Raw genomic sequence first — 13,608 nt, 5'->3', positions numbered from 1 at the left:
GCTAGGCAAGACCTGGACAGGTTTTCGTATCTTCTCACAAACAAGGAATTGCAGTTGTAAATCTAGATGGACTAAACCCATATCAAGAGGTAAAAATGAGGGCCTTTCAGGAACAGGACAAAAAACAGCCTAAGCAATGATTGATGTCTTTGTGGTGTCTCCCAGGTGGACTCTAAAATCTCCTTGGGCATCGCCGGCATCCTGATCGTGCTGAGCTCAGTGGCCTGCTCCCTGGGCATCTTCAGCTACATTGGGGTCCCCCTCACCCTCATCGTGATTGAAGTCATCCCGTTCCTAGTGCTGGCTGTGGGGGTGGACAACATCTTCATTCTGGTCCAGACCTACCAGGTACGGTCTCAGAATCACAAAGCCAAGTATGGGGCCCCACATATGGCTCTCGGGCTCCACATAGAGTATTTGTGAGCGTGACATGGGAGGCTGTTTCTGTTCCTCCGCGAGGCTCATCGTGCCGGTATCTTGTTCTGTACATTTTGAGACCAGGGAGTTCACCCCTCTCTCTGGTTGGTGGACTGGAGACAAAGTGAGAATTTAGTTTAAATATGGACAACATATCTGCAAAAAAAAGGGCTAATGTGTGTGGAAGATACTTTGGGTACAACTTCTATTAAAATAATTCTTGGGATAGAACATGATAGAAGAGAATATGAGAAAAAGAATGTATATCTATGCATGACTGGGTCACTTTGCCATACAGCAGAAATTGGTACATGGTAAACCAACTATAATTTTTTTACAGTTAAAAAAAAGATTCTCAGCACACTGTAGCAAAATGAAGGATTTGTCAGAGGGACCACAAAAAGGCAGAAGGTTGACATGGGACCTGTTGATGTAAACAGCCTCGCTTGATTCCCACGGTCCCTTTTCTGTAGCCCTCACCTGGGCAGAGACCTGGTGGCACGTAGGAGTGGTATTTAAAGGTCCAGCCCCTGCAGCCTGTGTTGATGTATTTTCCTGATAATGTGATTCAGCCCTTCATTGAGCTTCTCCCCTGTTCCCTGGCTCTGGGCTTCAGAAACACCAAAGAATCAGCGTGAGAAGGTTTGGGTCCTTACTACTTCATTGTATAAAGTTTATATACAAGAAATAGATGCTGCCAATCATTTTCCTTTGCCATGGAGTTAACACAAGGCAGCTGAGAAGCAAAGAAGTCGTGTTTTGTTTTTTTTTTAAATTTTTCGCTATTTAGGGCCACACGCATGCATATGGAGGTTCCCTGACTAGGGGTCCAATCAGAGCTACAGCTCCTGGCCTATACCACAGCTTACAGCAACACCAGATCCTTAACCTACTGAGCAAGGCCAGGGATCGAACCCGCAACCTCATTGTTGCTAGTTGGATTCGTTTCCGCTGCGCCACAGCAGGAACTCCAAGAGGTCGTGTTTTATAATTGAGAAATTTTAATTTCGCATGTTTAACTTTTCTTTAATTTCTAAGAGAGATGAACGTCTTCAAGGGGAAACCCTGGACCAGCAGCTGGGCCGGGTCCTTGGAGAAGTGGCTCCAAGCATGTTCCTGTCATCCTTCTCCGAGACAGTGGCATTCTTCTTAGGTAATTACTCTGTGACCTCTACCAGTCCCGCAGTTTCCTGAGCCTGGGCATCTCAGTATGCCCCTTCTGTGTTCTTTCCTTTCTAAGCTTTGTCCGTGATTACAGAGTCACAATGGACCATGAGAAAAATTGGTGGCTGTATCTCAGGTATCATTAGCAACTGTCTTCTTTCTGCTGTGGTTTCAGGACATTGTTGATGCTAGGGTTCAAATACCAGGACCCCTCTGCCCCTTCCCCTTTGGAGCACCCCCAGCAGGTGTTGATAGTTAGCAGTATCATTCCTGTACAGCCACAGAATCCTTCCCCGCACAGCTTTTCATGCAGCCGTTCCGGAATCGTGGGCATCAGTTCTCGGGGTGTCTGTCCCTGTCCCCGTAGGCAGCCTCCCTCCTCGCACACACAGTTCATAGAGAAGCAGCCTCATAAGTGAGCAAAGAGTCTCAGATCTTCCTCAGTAACAAGGAGCCAGAATCGGCTGGAACAAAACCAGCACTTCTGTGTCCTTTCATGTGGAGAAATCAGTAGCCTTACTAGCAGGGCGCTCTGCCCCGTCTCTGGCCGTATCCTCTGAAGAGGACACCAGTGAGAATCGCCCAGTAAGTCTAGAGAAGACATGATCTGTGTGTCACAGGTGGACAGGCCTGCAGGGCCATCAGGTCCTCTTATGAGGGGCCTCAAGGAGGGAGGTCTTCCCACACAGACGCAGCGTCAGCTGGATCTGCCTCCATTTCCACAGTCTTGCCTTTCGGACCCTGTGGCCCTTGTGGTTCCTTTTGATGTATACAGACGAAAAATGTTATTTCCTCTTTTTACTTCCATTTTAAGAAAACCAGTGCAAGTGCGTTGATGTTAGCAGCTGACCCTGGGCCTCAAGGTTAGAGTGACTTTGGGGGGACAGGAGGAATGATGGGGACATGGTACCCAAAGTAGTCTCAGATCCCATCTTTTTTTTTTTTTTTTTTTTTTTTTGCTTTTTGTAGGGCCACACCCACGGCATATGGAGATTCCCAGGCTAGGGGTCTAATCAGAGCTATAGCCACCAGCCTACACCACAGCCACAGCAACGCCGGATCCTTAACCCACTGAGCGAGGCCAGGGACCGAACCTACAACTTCATGGTTTCTAGTCGGATTCGTTTCCACTGCGCCATAAAGGGAAATCTTCAGGTCCCCTCTTAAAAAGGCAGTTCTGTGCTGCCTGCCCATTGCTGCTAGGTCCAATTTTTTTCCTCAAGCGACACTTTAAATCTAGATTTTTGTGTAAAATCTCATTGTTGAATATTGGCTCCTTATTTTTTAAAAAAATGTTTTTAACCCTAAAATAAGTTGATATACATCTTTCAGGCTGCCAGTTTTCAGTTTCTGAGTCTTAGCCTAGGGGATTCTAGGAGGACCTGCATTTGATTGTATCTGAACAGAGACAGATTCAATGATAAAATGTTAGGTCAAAAATACCATCCCTCTTTGTGGACTGAAGCATAGCAGACACTATAAGAAATGGCCTGTGGGGTTTTTTGGTTTGCATGAGGTTTTTTTGGGGGGGGCTTTCTTAGGGTTGCCCCCTTGGCATATGGAAGTTCCCAGGCTAGGGGTCACATTGGAGCTGCAGCTACCCACCAAGCAAGGCCAGGGATCAAACCTGCGTCCTCATGGATACTAGTCGGGTTCCTAGCCCACTTTGCCTCGTGGGGTGGTTCTGGTGTGACACATCCCCCAAGACTTGGCAGCATGCCCTGGGGTTGGGAGAGTGGGTTTTCTCACAGGCTTGGCCTGTCCTGGCGCCTCGTGTCCCTATGTCTACAAGCACACAAGGCCCGCCAAGCCCCCCGGGGTGCAGGGAGTGATGTCGCCTCTGCCCGCAGGAGGCCTGTCCGTGGTGCCGGCTGTGCACACTTTCTCGCTCTTTGCGGGGATGGCGGTCCTCATCGACTTCCTCCTTCAGATCACCTGCTTCGTGAGTCTCTTGGGGTTGGACATCAAGCGGCAAGAGGTACGTCGTCTTCCAGACTGCAGCCTCTGCCCTTTGAGTCTAGAATCGAGATGAAGCAGCCAGAGGGTGACCCCTGTTCCTCTTCGTCCCCGCAGAAAAACCGGCTGGACGTCGTTTGCTGTGTCCAGGGCGCCGAGGACGGAGCGGGCGTCCAGGCCTCAGAAAGCTGCTTGTTTCGCTTCTTCAAAAATTCCTATGCTCCGCTTCTGCTTAAGGACTGGATGCGACCCATTGTGGTAGGAGCTCACTGTGGTCTTTCTCCTCCTTCTCCCCAAACAAATTTGTCACGTGCCTTCTAAGCACTCAGCCTGGAAAGGATCTGACAGCTGTTAAGTACATATGCAAGAATGCAAAAACAAATATGGACTCATATGTGAAATATTTTTAGCAGTCGATGTAAGCAAGAATTTCTCTTTTAAGCTTTTTTTTTTTTTTTTAAACGACAGATTCTGGAGTTTTCTTGTGGTGCAACAGGTTTAGGATCCGGCATTGTCACTGCTGTGGCTCTGCTTACTGCTGTGGTGCGGATTGGATCCCTGGCCCGGGAACTTCCCCATGCCACAGGCACGCCCCGCCTCCCCCCCCCCAAAAAAAATGAGACTCATGAATAGTTGCAGAGGTAGCCCAGAGAAGACCCAGCTGCCCTTTGTCCAGATCTTCATGTAATTGTAGTTCACTCTCAAAATCAGGAGTTTGACATGGGTGCAGTGTATGTCCAGTTCTGTGTCAGTTTATCATGTGCAGATCCGTGTAAGCACCACTGCCATCCAGATAGAAATCTTCGTCACCCTGTGCTGCACCTTCAGTGTCACCCACCTCCCTCCCCTGCATAGTGCCTCATCCCCCAGCAGCTACGTAAGAGGCTTTTATAGCTTAGACACCGGATTTAGCCAGCAGCGATAATCTCATGTGTCTCTATTAAAAGAATATAAACTCATTCTAGTAGCAGTCATAATAATACCCACATTTATGAAACACTTCATATTTGGCATCAGTACTGAGTACTGGGCTAAATTCTGGATCACCCCTAGAATTTTCTCATTAAATCTCCAAAACTGTCTGATGTTACAAGTCTTATTTCCCCTGTTTTATTGAGGAGGCGTTAGAAGCTAAGGGAGGTTAAGTGGCTTCCCCAGGGTCACGCAGCTTGTGGCGGGATTTGAACCCAGGTAGTTTGGCTCTAGAGACAGTGACCTCCCCACGTTCTTTGTTTTCTTGGTCTGTCATTTAAACCTACTTTTCAGCTTTTTGTGTTTGAGATTTAATTTATGCCCTTAAGCTCAGGCTAACCCTAAGCAGTTGCCGTCCTGTAACAACTCACTTTTCGTTCCAGATCGCAGTATTTGTGGGTGTTCTGTCGTTCAGTATCGCCGTCCTGAACAAAGTAGAAATTGGACTGGATCAGTCTCTTTCGATGCCAGATGTAAGATGCTTCTCTTTTCTTCTAAGCCATTAGCCCACCTTTTTCCACACGGGTGCTGGCAGCTCTTCTGTGATGTAGGAACTGCCCAGAGCTCTGCCTAGCTGGGCCGGGTGTTCTGAGCTCAGGCCTCTGGTGTGGCCACCAAGTGCAGGCAGCCAGCCTTGAACCTCGTGAAGTGCCCTCCTAACTGTAGGACCAGCCAGAGGAGCCCCTGGGCCCAGGGTGGGGAGGGGGTGCCAGCTGTGGAGGGAATCATGAACCTGGGAGCCTCCCAGCACCCCCTGATTCTCAGGGACCCTCCCTTTGATTGGACACCGTCAGGACAATCACCCTTTGTCCACCCTCTCTTTCCCAGGACTCGTATGTGATGGATTATTTCCAGTCCCTCAGTCGGTACCTGCACGCCGGCCCGCCCGTGTACTTTGTCGTGGAGGAGGGGCACAACTACACTTCTCTGAAAGGGCAGAACATGGTGTGCGGGGGCCTGGGCTGCAACAATGACTCCCTGGTGCAGCAGATCTTCACCGCCGCGCAGCTGGACAACTAGTCAGTACCGCAGGCCAGACCCCTCACCCGGGATGTCTCAGGAAGAAAGATTGGGAGTTCCCTTCGTGGCACAGAGGAAACGAATCTGACTAGTAACCATGAGGTTGTGGGTTCGATCCTTGGCCTTGCTCGGTGGGTTAAGGATCCAGTGTTGCCATAAGCTGTGGTATGGATCGCAGACTCGGCTCAGATCCTGTGTTGCTGTGGCTGTGGTGTAGGCTGGCAGCTACAGCTCCGATTAGACCCCTAGCCTGGGAACCTCCATATGCCTCGAGTACAACCGTAAAAAGCAAAAAAAAAAAAAAAAAAAAAAAAAAAAGATTGGGGAATTTGTCTGTCCGTATAGGCTGAGCGTGGCTTTACCTGTGCAAAACCTTCTAAAGGGCTCGTGCAAAAGCTCATACTCTGAAGCTCTTTCCATTAAGTGCTAATGTGATTTGTGCTCTTACTGGGTTGTGTTAAAAAGGTCTAGAAAAGTAAGTTTGGGGTTTCTGGAAAAGGGACTGAGACTGAAGGCTCCCTCCTTGTGGGGGTAACTCCTCTCTCCTGCCCCCTAGTACCAGGATAGGCTTTGCTCCCTCGTCCTGGATTGACGACTATTTTGACTGGATTAAGCCGCAGTCGTCCTGCTGTCGAGTCTACAATAGCACAGACCAGTTCTGCAACGCCTCAGGTACTTGATCCTTTTTTAGCTCTTTCCCTTTTTTTCCGAAAAACCTTAAGCATTATAATTTAAAAATCAGGCAGTTCCCATTGTGGCTCTTCGGGTTATGAACTTGGCTAGTATCCATGAGAATGAGGGTTCAAGCCCTGGCCTCACTCAGTGGGTTAAGGATCCAGTGTTGCCGTGAGCTGTGGTGTAGGTCGAAGACGTGGCTCAGATCTGGCGAGGCTGTGGCTGTGGCAGAGGCCGTCAGCTGCAGCTCAGATTTGACCCCTAACCTGGGAACTTCCATATGCCATGGGTATAGCCATTAAAAAAATAATAATAAGTTAAAAATCAATTGTGGAGTTCCCGTTGTGGTGCAGTGGTTAATGAATCCGACTAGGAACCATGAGGTTACGGGTTCCATCCCTGGCCTCGCTCAGTGGGTTAAGGATCCAGTGTTGCTGTGAGCTATGGTATAGGTCGAAGACGCAGCTTACATCCCTCGTTGCTGTGGCTCTGGCGTAGGCCAGCTATAGCTCCGATTAGACCCCTAGTCTGGGAACCTCCATATGCTGTGGGAAGCGGCTCTAGAAAAGGCAAAAAGACAAAACAAACAAACAAACAAAAAAACCAATTGCATTTCACCACCACTTACATCTGTGTACCTGCCATGCTGGGTCTCCTTCCTTTGTTATCACCTGCTTCCTCCCTTGTCCACTCTGGAGACTCCTCGTTGTCCCGTCTCCAGCAGCCCCATCAGGCTGCGGGCTGAACACGGCCCAGGGCAGGGGACTCTCAGCTTTCTCATCTTCCTGACAGTGCCAGTCGCTCACCTCTCTGGATTGGTATCTGGCCGTTGTTTCTCGAGAGTGTGCTTTCCTTTGTTTGTCGTTGTTGCCCTGTGGTTTTGGAGGAGTGTCAAGGCCGTCCTATAATTTTTTTGATAAAAAACACCGACAGGAGTTCCCATTGTGGCTCAGTGGGTTATGAACCCAACTAGTATCTGTGAGGACCAAGGCTCAATCCCTGGTCTCCCTCAGTGGGTTAAGGATCCAGCGTTGCTGTGAGCTGTGGTGTAGGCTGGCAGTTTTAGCTCTGATTCGACCCCTAGCCTGGGAACCTCCATTTGCCAAAGGTGTGGCCCTAAAAAGCAAGACACAAACAAACAAACAACCCAGAGGCCTTGGGCTCTGGTCCTAACAAATTGAGGTTGTCCTTGAAGCAGGAAACTTGCTTCAGGGAAGAAAATTTATACAGCCTACCTTCGATGAAGATGGGACCTCAAGTTTATTAGGCTGAAAATCATGTGTGTTTGAAGCTTTTGGATAAGCACAACGATTCAGGGAAAGAATTCTCGTCACTTCTTTTTCATTACTTTAAATCGTTTTAACTGGAGCCCCGTCCTTCCCCTGCTGTGTCTGCACTAGTGGTCGATCCCACCTGCATCCGCTGCCGGCCTCTGACTTCGGAGGGCAAGCAGAGGCCTCAGGGCGAAGACTTCATGAGATTCCTGCCCATGTTCCTGTCCGATAACCCGAACCCCAAGTGTGGCAAAGGGTAAGTGACACGGAGCCATTCGCCTGTGGGCCCCGCCCCTTTAATTTGCCCTGAAAGCTGGGGTAGGGGTCCCGGTGGGGGTGGTACTCTTCTCTGCCACCCCCCACCCCATCCTCGTCCTTCTGTGAAAGCAGACAAACCAAAACACCCCCAAAGAGAACTCCCTCTCCTCATTCTCAGCCGATCCCGTCCTGGCCTGAGCGTTCCTGTCACGCGCTCCTCTCTGTGTCCTAGCCCCTCTCTGTGTCCTAGCCGTCCTGGCGGCATGAAGAATTCGGGGGAGGGATTCGGGGCTTTTGGGACAGCAGCTCTGCTTTGTCAATCGAGATGAAGGTTTAGATTCTCTTAGCCCCACTGTGCTTCTCGCCAGCCTGCCCATACACGGGGTCGTGGGCTGTCTCGCTCCCCCATCCGGCCAGTCAGTCAGTTACCCGGAGAAACAGGGCCTCTGGCCCCGAAATAGCAAAGACGGCTGGACGTCTGGAGCTGGGGGATTCAAACGCATTGGTAGGAAAATACACGTGTACATTCGGTAATCCCTGGACAGCCCTGTTTCTCCTAAGAATATGTCATTTGACCAGAATCCCGTCAGTCGTACGTATCGTGTCTGCAGGTTTGAGACTTGTGCTAGGCCCGGAGGAGGGCTCTTTCTAAAAATTAGGTAGAAATGAATCTTGCCACTCGGTCTCCTTGCAGACTGAATGCTTGGCCCACATGAAACAAGTTATGGTGAACTGAACTTGTTTGTAGGAGGGCACAGCCTCCACTCACAGGGAGCCTCCTACATGCCAGTATCGTGGGAGACACCTCACCGCCCTCATTCCAGGGGCTCGTCCCCTGGCCCTGTGCGTAGGGGGTACAGAAGATGACCCTGCCGCCCCAATCCGGAAACTGCCCAGGGTTTCGGGGCTGAGGCCGAGCCCTCGGCCGTAACCCCGGGGCCCCCTGTCCCTTCCCACCTCCTGTTACACAGCATTGCTGAGCAAACCCTGTATAAAAATACATTTGATTGCAAGCAGAACCAGCTACAGAAACAACATCGGTTACACACCAGTGAATCCAAAGGAGCAAAGAAAAACCAGTGTGGGGAGGAATAAGCTAAACCCTCATCGTGGCCTTTCAGGGCCTTCTCTGCCCTGAAAGTTCCAGCTGGTCTGACCCCTGAGCCCAGGGTCAGATGACAGCACTCCGCCTTGAGTGCTCAGCTTCTGCAGGTCTGGCACCAGGTGTGCGTGGCCTCTGATACCAGTGCCTTCTCCCAGGGGACACGCCGCTTACAGCTCAGCCGTTAACATCCTGGGCAATGGCTCAGGGGTCGGAGCCACCTACTTCATGACCTACCACACAGTGCTGCAGGCCTCTGCTGACTTCATCGATGCCATGCAGAAGGCCCGCCTCATCGCTAGCAACATCACCAGAACCATGGGCCTGGAAGCAAGTAGCTACCGTGTGTTCCCCTACAGGTACTGTGTGGATTCTGTTCATGGGGGGCCTGGGGAAGGGCCTATACCTGGGCCCCCTTGGTAGGAGGCTGATGCCTGGCTTTCCTCCTGACCCCGGCTCCATCCTGAGCACAGGTGAAGTCTGTCACAGGAAATGGCATCTGGGTGAGGAGGCCAGGGTCTGGAGCACCTACCACGGTCTTGGTGCTGGAGCTCCCACTGCAGAGCAGCAGCAGGGGGCGGGCAATGGCAGCACCTGGGGAATAGTTCTGCAGAAGGGCCTGGCTAGTCAGTAACTGGCTGGGTCCCCCCTGCTGATTCCTGAGGATGGCGCCTTTGTGGAGCTTTCTCTTTGTTGTTTATTTATTTTATTTTATTATTTTTTAGTCTTTTTTTTTTTTTAAGGGCCTCACTTGCAGCATATGGAGGTTCCCAGGCTAGGGGTTGAATCAGAGCTGTAGCTGCCGGCCTGCACCACAGCCACAGCAGCTTGGGATCCAAGCTGCATCTCCGACTTACACCACAGCTCACGGCAACACCAGATCTTTAACCCACTGAGCGAGGCCAGGGATTAAACCTGCGTCCCCTTCATGGATGCTAGTCAGATTTGTTTCTGCTGAGCCACATGGGAACTCCTCTCTTGTTTATTGGGTTTTTTTCCTTGTAGAGAAAGTATTTTATAAAACACTGAATTTGGAAAATATAAAAAAGTAGAAGAAAGTGATTTTTGAGGTTTCCTTGTGGCACAGGGGCATTGTCACTGCTGTGGCTTGGGTCACTACTGAGGTGCAGCTTCGGTCCCTGGCCCGGGAACTTCCACAGGCTGAAGTTGCAGCCAGAAAGAAAAAAAGAGTGATTTTTGTCCCTCAACCCTATGATCTCACTTAAGGGAGTCTTGACCTGTTCTGGCAGCAGGACGGCCTGCTTTTCTGTGGAAAGAGTTCTTAGAGTGGGTGTTCTGACTCTTGGGAGGAGCTGATTAACTTTACCAAGAAAGTGTTTTCTCCTCAGGCCCTGAGTAGATGCTGTTTGGCCAGGGTAATCTTTAGGACAGACAAGGGCTTGTTTTTCCATAATGCCACGGAATATTCTTTAACGATAAATGCCTCTAAAGCACAGTGCATTGGGCACATGAACAAAACAGCTTTGTAAAAAATACACATCTAGGAGTTCCTGCTGTGGTGAAACAGGATCGTCAGTGTCTCTGTAGCCCCAGGACGCAGGTTCAACCCCAGGCCTGGCCCAGTGGGTTAAGGATCCAGCACTACTCCAGCTGCAGCATGAGTCGCAGCTATGGCTCAGATCTGATCCCCCGCCAGGGAACTCCATATGCCACAGGGTGGCCAAAAAAGAAAAATAAAGTTAAAATACACAGCAGCTTGGAGGGCCTTCTTTGGGGGTCGGTGGTCAGAGGTCCAGCTGAACTGCCATAGGTGAGTCTTGCAGCACACGGAGGTCTTATCCAAGCCGTGTCTCTCAAGGTAGTCTGAGTTTTGCACTAGGGTCAGAATGAAGAAGAAGCTTCCAGACGTGAGAACAAGCTGTAACAGAACCTTCTCCCTGCTCCCAGTGTGTTCTACGTCTTCTACGAACAGTACCTGACCGTGATCGACGACACCATCTTTAACCTCGGCGTGTCCCTGGGAGCCATCTTTCTGGTGACGGTGGTTCTCATGGGCTGTGAGCTGTGGGCCACAGTGATCATGTGCGTCACCATCGCCATGATCTTGGTCAACATGTTTGGCGTCATGTGGCTGTGGGGCATCAGTCTCAACGCGGTATCTTTGGTCAACTTGGTGATGGTGAGTCCCAGTCCATTCGGCTCATTCCTCCTGTGCCCCTGACGTGGGTTATTTCTGGGGGCGAGAGACCGGGGTCAGCTCTTGCCCCTGGTGCACGTGGGGTAGGTGGCAGATGGAGTCGGGACCTGGGTGGTGCATGTAGCAGTGGAAATGTGACCTCGTGGTCTAGCTTAGGTGTTCGGCCTTTGCTTCATCATCCGAAGGGTTTGCAAAAACAAGTAGCATAATGACAGTAAGATGTTCATTTTCCATTTAGAAAAATTGCCCCTTCCCAATGGGATTTTCTGACCAGCAAGCACCTTTTGTCTCTCTGTGGTTGCCAGGAAGCTTTTTAATAGTTAGTCTTGGAGTTCCTGTCGTGGAGCATCGGAAACCATGAGGTTGCGGGTTCAATCCCTGGCCTCACTTAGTGGGTTTAGGGTCCAGTGTTTCTGTGAGCTGTGGTGTAGGTCCCAGATGCAGCTCAGATCTGGCGTTGCTGTGGCTGTGGTGCAGGCCGGCAGCTGTAGCTCTGATTGGACCCCTAGCCCAGGAACTTCCCTGTGCCGCATTTGAGAAAGTATTAACAGATAGGAACATGGCTTCAGGTAGAATGGCAGTGAGGCCCAGCTAACAGGAAATGATGACAGCATGCTGGCTCGTGGTGGGTGGGGGACCTGGAGAGGTTTCTGCAGCTTCCCCTAATAAAGGCACATCTGCTGGAGGAAAGTGGAGTGCTGGGCACAGGCGTCCTGGTGCAGTTGAAGGTGGTGTGATGGGAGCTTTGTCTTGGAGGGTAGAGGGGATGCTTAGGGCTCCTTTAGCACCGAGGTACCCGGGGAACCACAGGTCCTGGGAGGGTGGGTGGCCGCTTACGACTTTTACCAGGAGGGGGCGGTTGTAAAGGAAGCACTTTATTTCAGAGCTGCGGCATCTCCGTGGAGTTCTGCAGCCACATAACCAGGGCGTTCACGCTGAGCACAAAGGGCAGCCGTGTGGACCGGGCCGAGGAGGCACTCGCCCACATGGGCAGCTCCGTAAGTACAGCCCAAGCCAGCGACCTGGGCACAAGTTTCCCCATGAAGTGCCCAGCCTGGCCCCTGAGTGTTCCTCAGGAGAAAGCACTTCACAGTTGAGCAGGGAAAACAGAATGTGTATCTTTTGCTCAGCAGCAGCTCCTAAAGATGCTGAGTTCCCAGGCACTTGAGGAAAGTATCTTGCATGTAGTTATATCCTGAAATTCTTTAGAACCATTGCTGTTGGTGACTCCTTTGTAGGTGGCCGTGTGGCTGAAGCAGGAAAATAGAGAGATCCTGAAGCCTTTGCCATTGAAAGCCCAGGCCTTGTAAGGGAGCTGCCGTGCTCAGAGCCCAGTGTGCAACCCATGGTTCACGGTCTGAAAAATCTGAAAAATCTTCTCAGGCTAAACCTGAGAAGGATACTGGTTGAGCTATGAACCAGTTAGCTCACCACAGTAGAAAGTTATTGTTGCAGGGTAACAATGAAAACTTTGTTCCGTAACAATTTTAGATAATATAGTTCCTTATATTCTCGGAGAGAGATACACCTCCTGGAACACACAGTTGGATCCCAGACCCCTGCAGTAAAGCAGATATTCCAATAAAGCTTGTCACACACGAATATACTGGTTCCCCAGTGCATATAAAAGTTATGTTGATATCATTGTTAAGTGTACAATAGCATTGTCTAAAAAAACAATGTTCATAGCTTGATTTAAAAATAATTATGTCGGAAAAATGGCTCTGATAGACTTGCAGGGTTCCCATGGGGTCTGTGTAGAATACACAGCTTTTACCCATTTAACACCTCCGACTCCAGATTCGTAATCAACAAAACAATGTCCGCAGAGCATAATGCTACTTTATCAGTAACTGAGAGTTGGGGTTCAGTTCCCCCGTTAGAATGGACCTTGACCTGTAAGAAATTCTCATAAAGAGAAATGTTCAATTATGGTTAAGTTGATAAAAGTGGTTTCTAACCCCATCTTTCCTCTCTTAGGTGTTCAGTGGAATCACACTAACCAAATTTGGAGGCATTGTGGTGTTGGCCTTTGCCAAATCTCAAATATTCCAGATATTTTACTTCAGGATGTATTTAGCAATAGTCTTGCTGGGAGCCACTCATGGATTAATATTCCTCCCTGTCTTACTCAGTTACATAGGTAAGAGTTCTTTCTTTTAAACTAGTGGATGGAGGAAGCATGATACGCAGGGAAATGATAGCCTGAAGCACTCATTTGAAGTATTTAAACTTATTTATGCTGCTGGTCATGTGATAACACCAAGTAAAAAAACTTCCAAGAGAAGTACATTGCTAGGGCTTCGTGATTATCCAGACTGCTTCATTAGGAAACTGCTGATGCTTTTTTGGGAGGCTCGATGTCATCGGACTGGGAGTGAGTCTGTCTGTGGCCCAGGCTCCCTCCCACTGACAGTGGAACAGCAGCCCCCGCCGCGGCCGCCCAGCAGTACCAGAAAACTGCTTTTATCCCATTTGCTCCTGGAGCAAAATGCTGCCTCTGTGCTTCATCTCTAATTTGGAGCTCTACTCAGGATCTTTTTACTTCAGTATCTATCAAGACCTGTAGTTAAAAGAACAGCCCTGATCTGCTTGATTTATAGCTTTATGAC

General features: G+C 49.8%; 1 protein-coding gene across 1 annotated transcript in view; it reads left to right on the top strand.

The window, feature by feature from the left end:
* The window catches only part of NPC1 (NPC intracellular cholesterol transporter 1), a 47,733-nt gene that overhangs the window by 33,433 nt on the left and 692 nt on the right, over positions 1–13,608 (top strand). The window contains 12 exon segments of the mRNA NM_214322.1: positions 166–348; positions 1,456–1,570; positions 3,432–3,559; positions 3,655–3,795; positions 4,893–4,982; positions 5,338–5,528; positions 6,086–6,201; positions 7,605–7,734; positions 8,997–9,197; positions 10,747–10,978; positions 11,881–11,994; positions 12,977–13,139. Coding sequence (NP_999487.1) covers positions 166–348; positions 1,456–1,570; positions 3,432–3,559; positions 3,655–3,795; positions 4,893–4,982; positions 5,338–5,528; positions 6,086–6,201; positions 7,605–7,734; positions 8,997–9,197; positions 10,747–10,978; positions 11,881–11,994; positions 12,977–13,139 — 1,804 coding nt within the window.

Source organism: Sus scrofa, chromosome 6 (genome assembly GCF_054392235.1).
Source record: "Sus scrofa isolate SSC_HxYL_T2T_F1_AM1 chromosome 6, Sscrofa_HxYL_maternal_Yorkshire_Landrace_v2.0, whole genome shotgun sequence".
In the NCBI taxonomy this organism is placed as follows: Eukaryota; Metazoa; Chordata; class Mammalia; order Artiodactyla; family Suidae; genus Sus; species Sus scrofa.
Note: the sequence above shows the minus strand (reverse complement) of the source record. Positions and strands in the feature narration are given on the sequence as shown.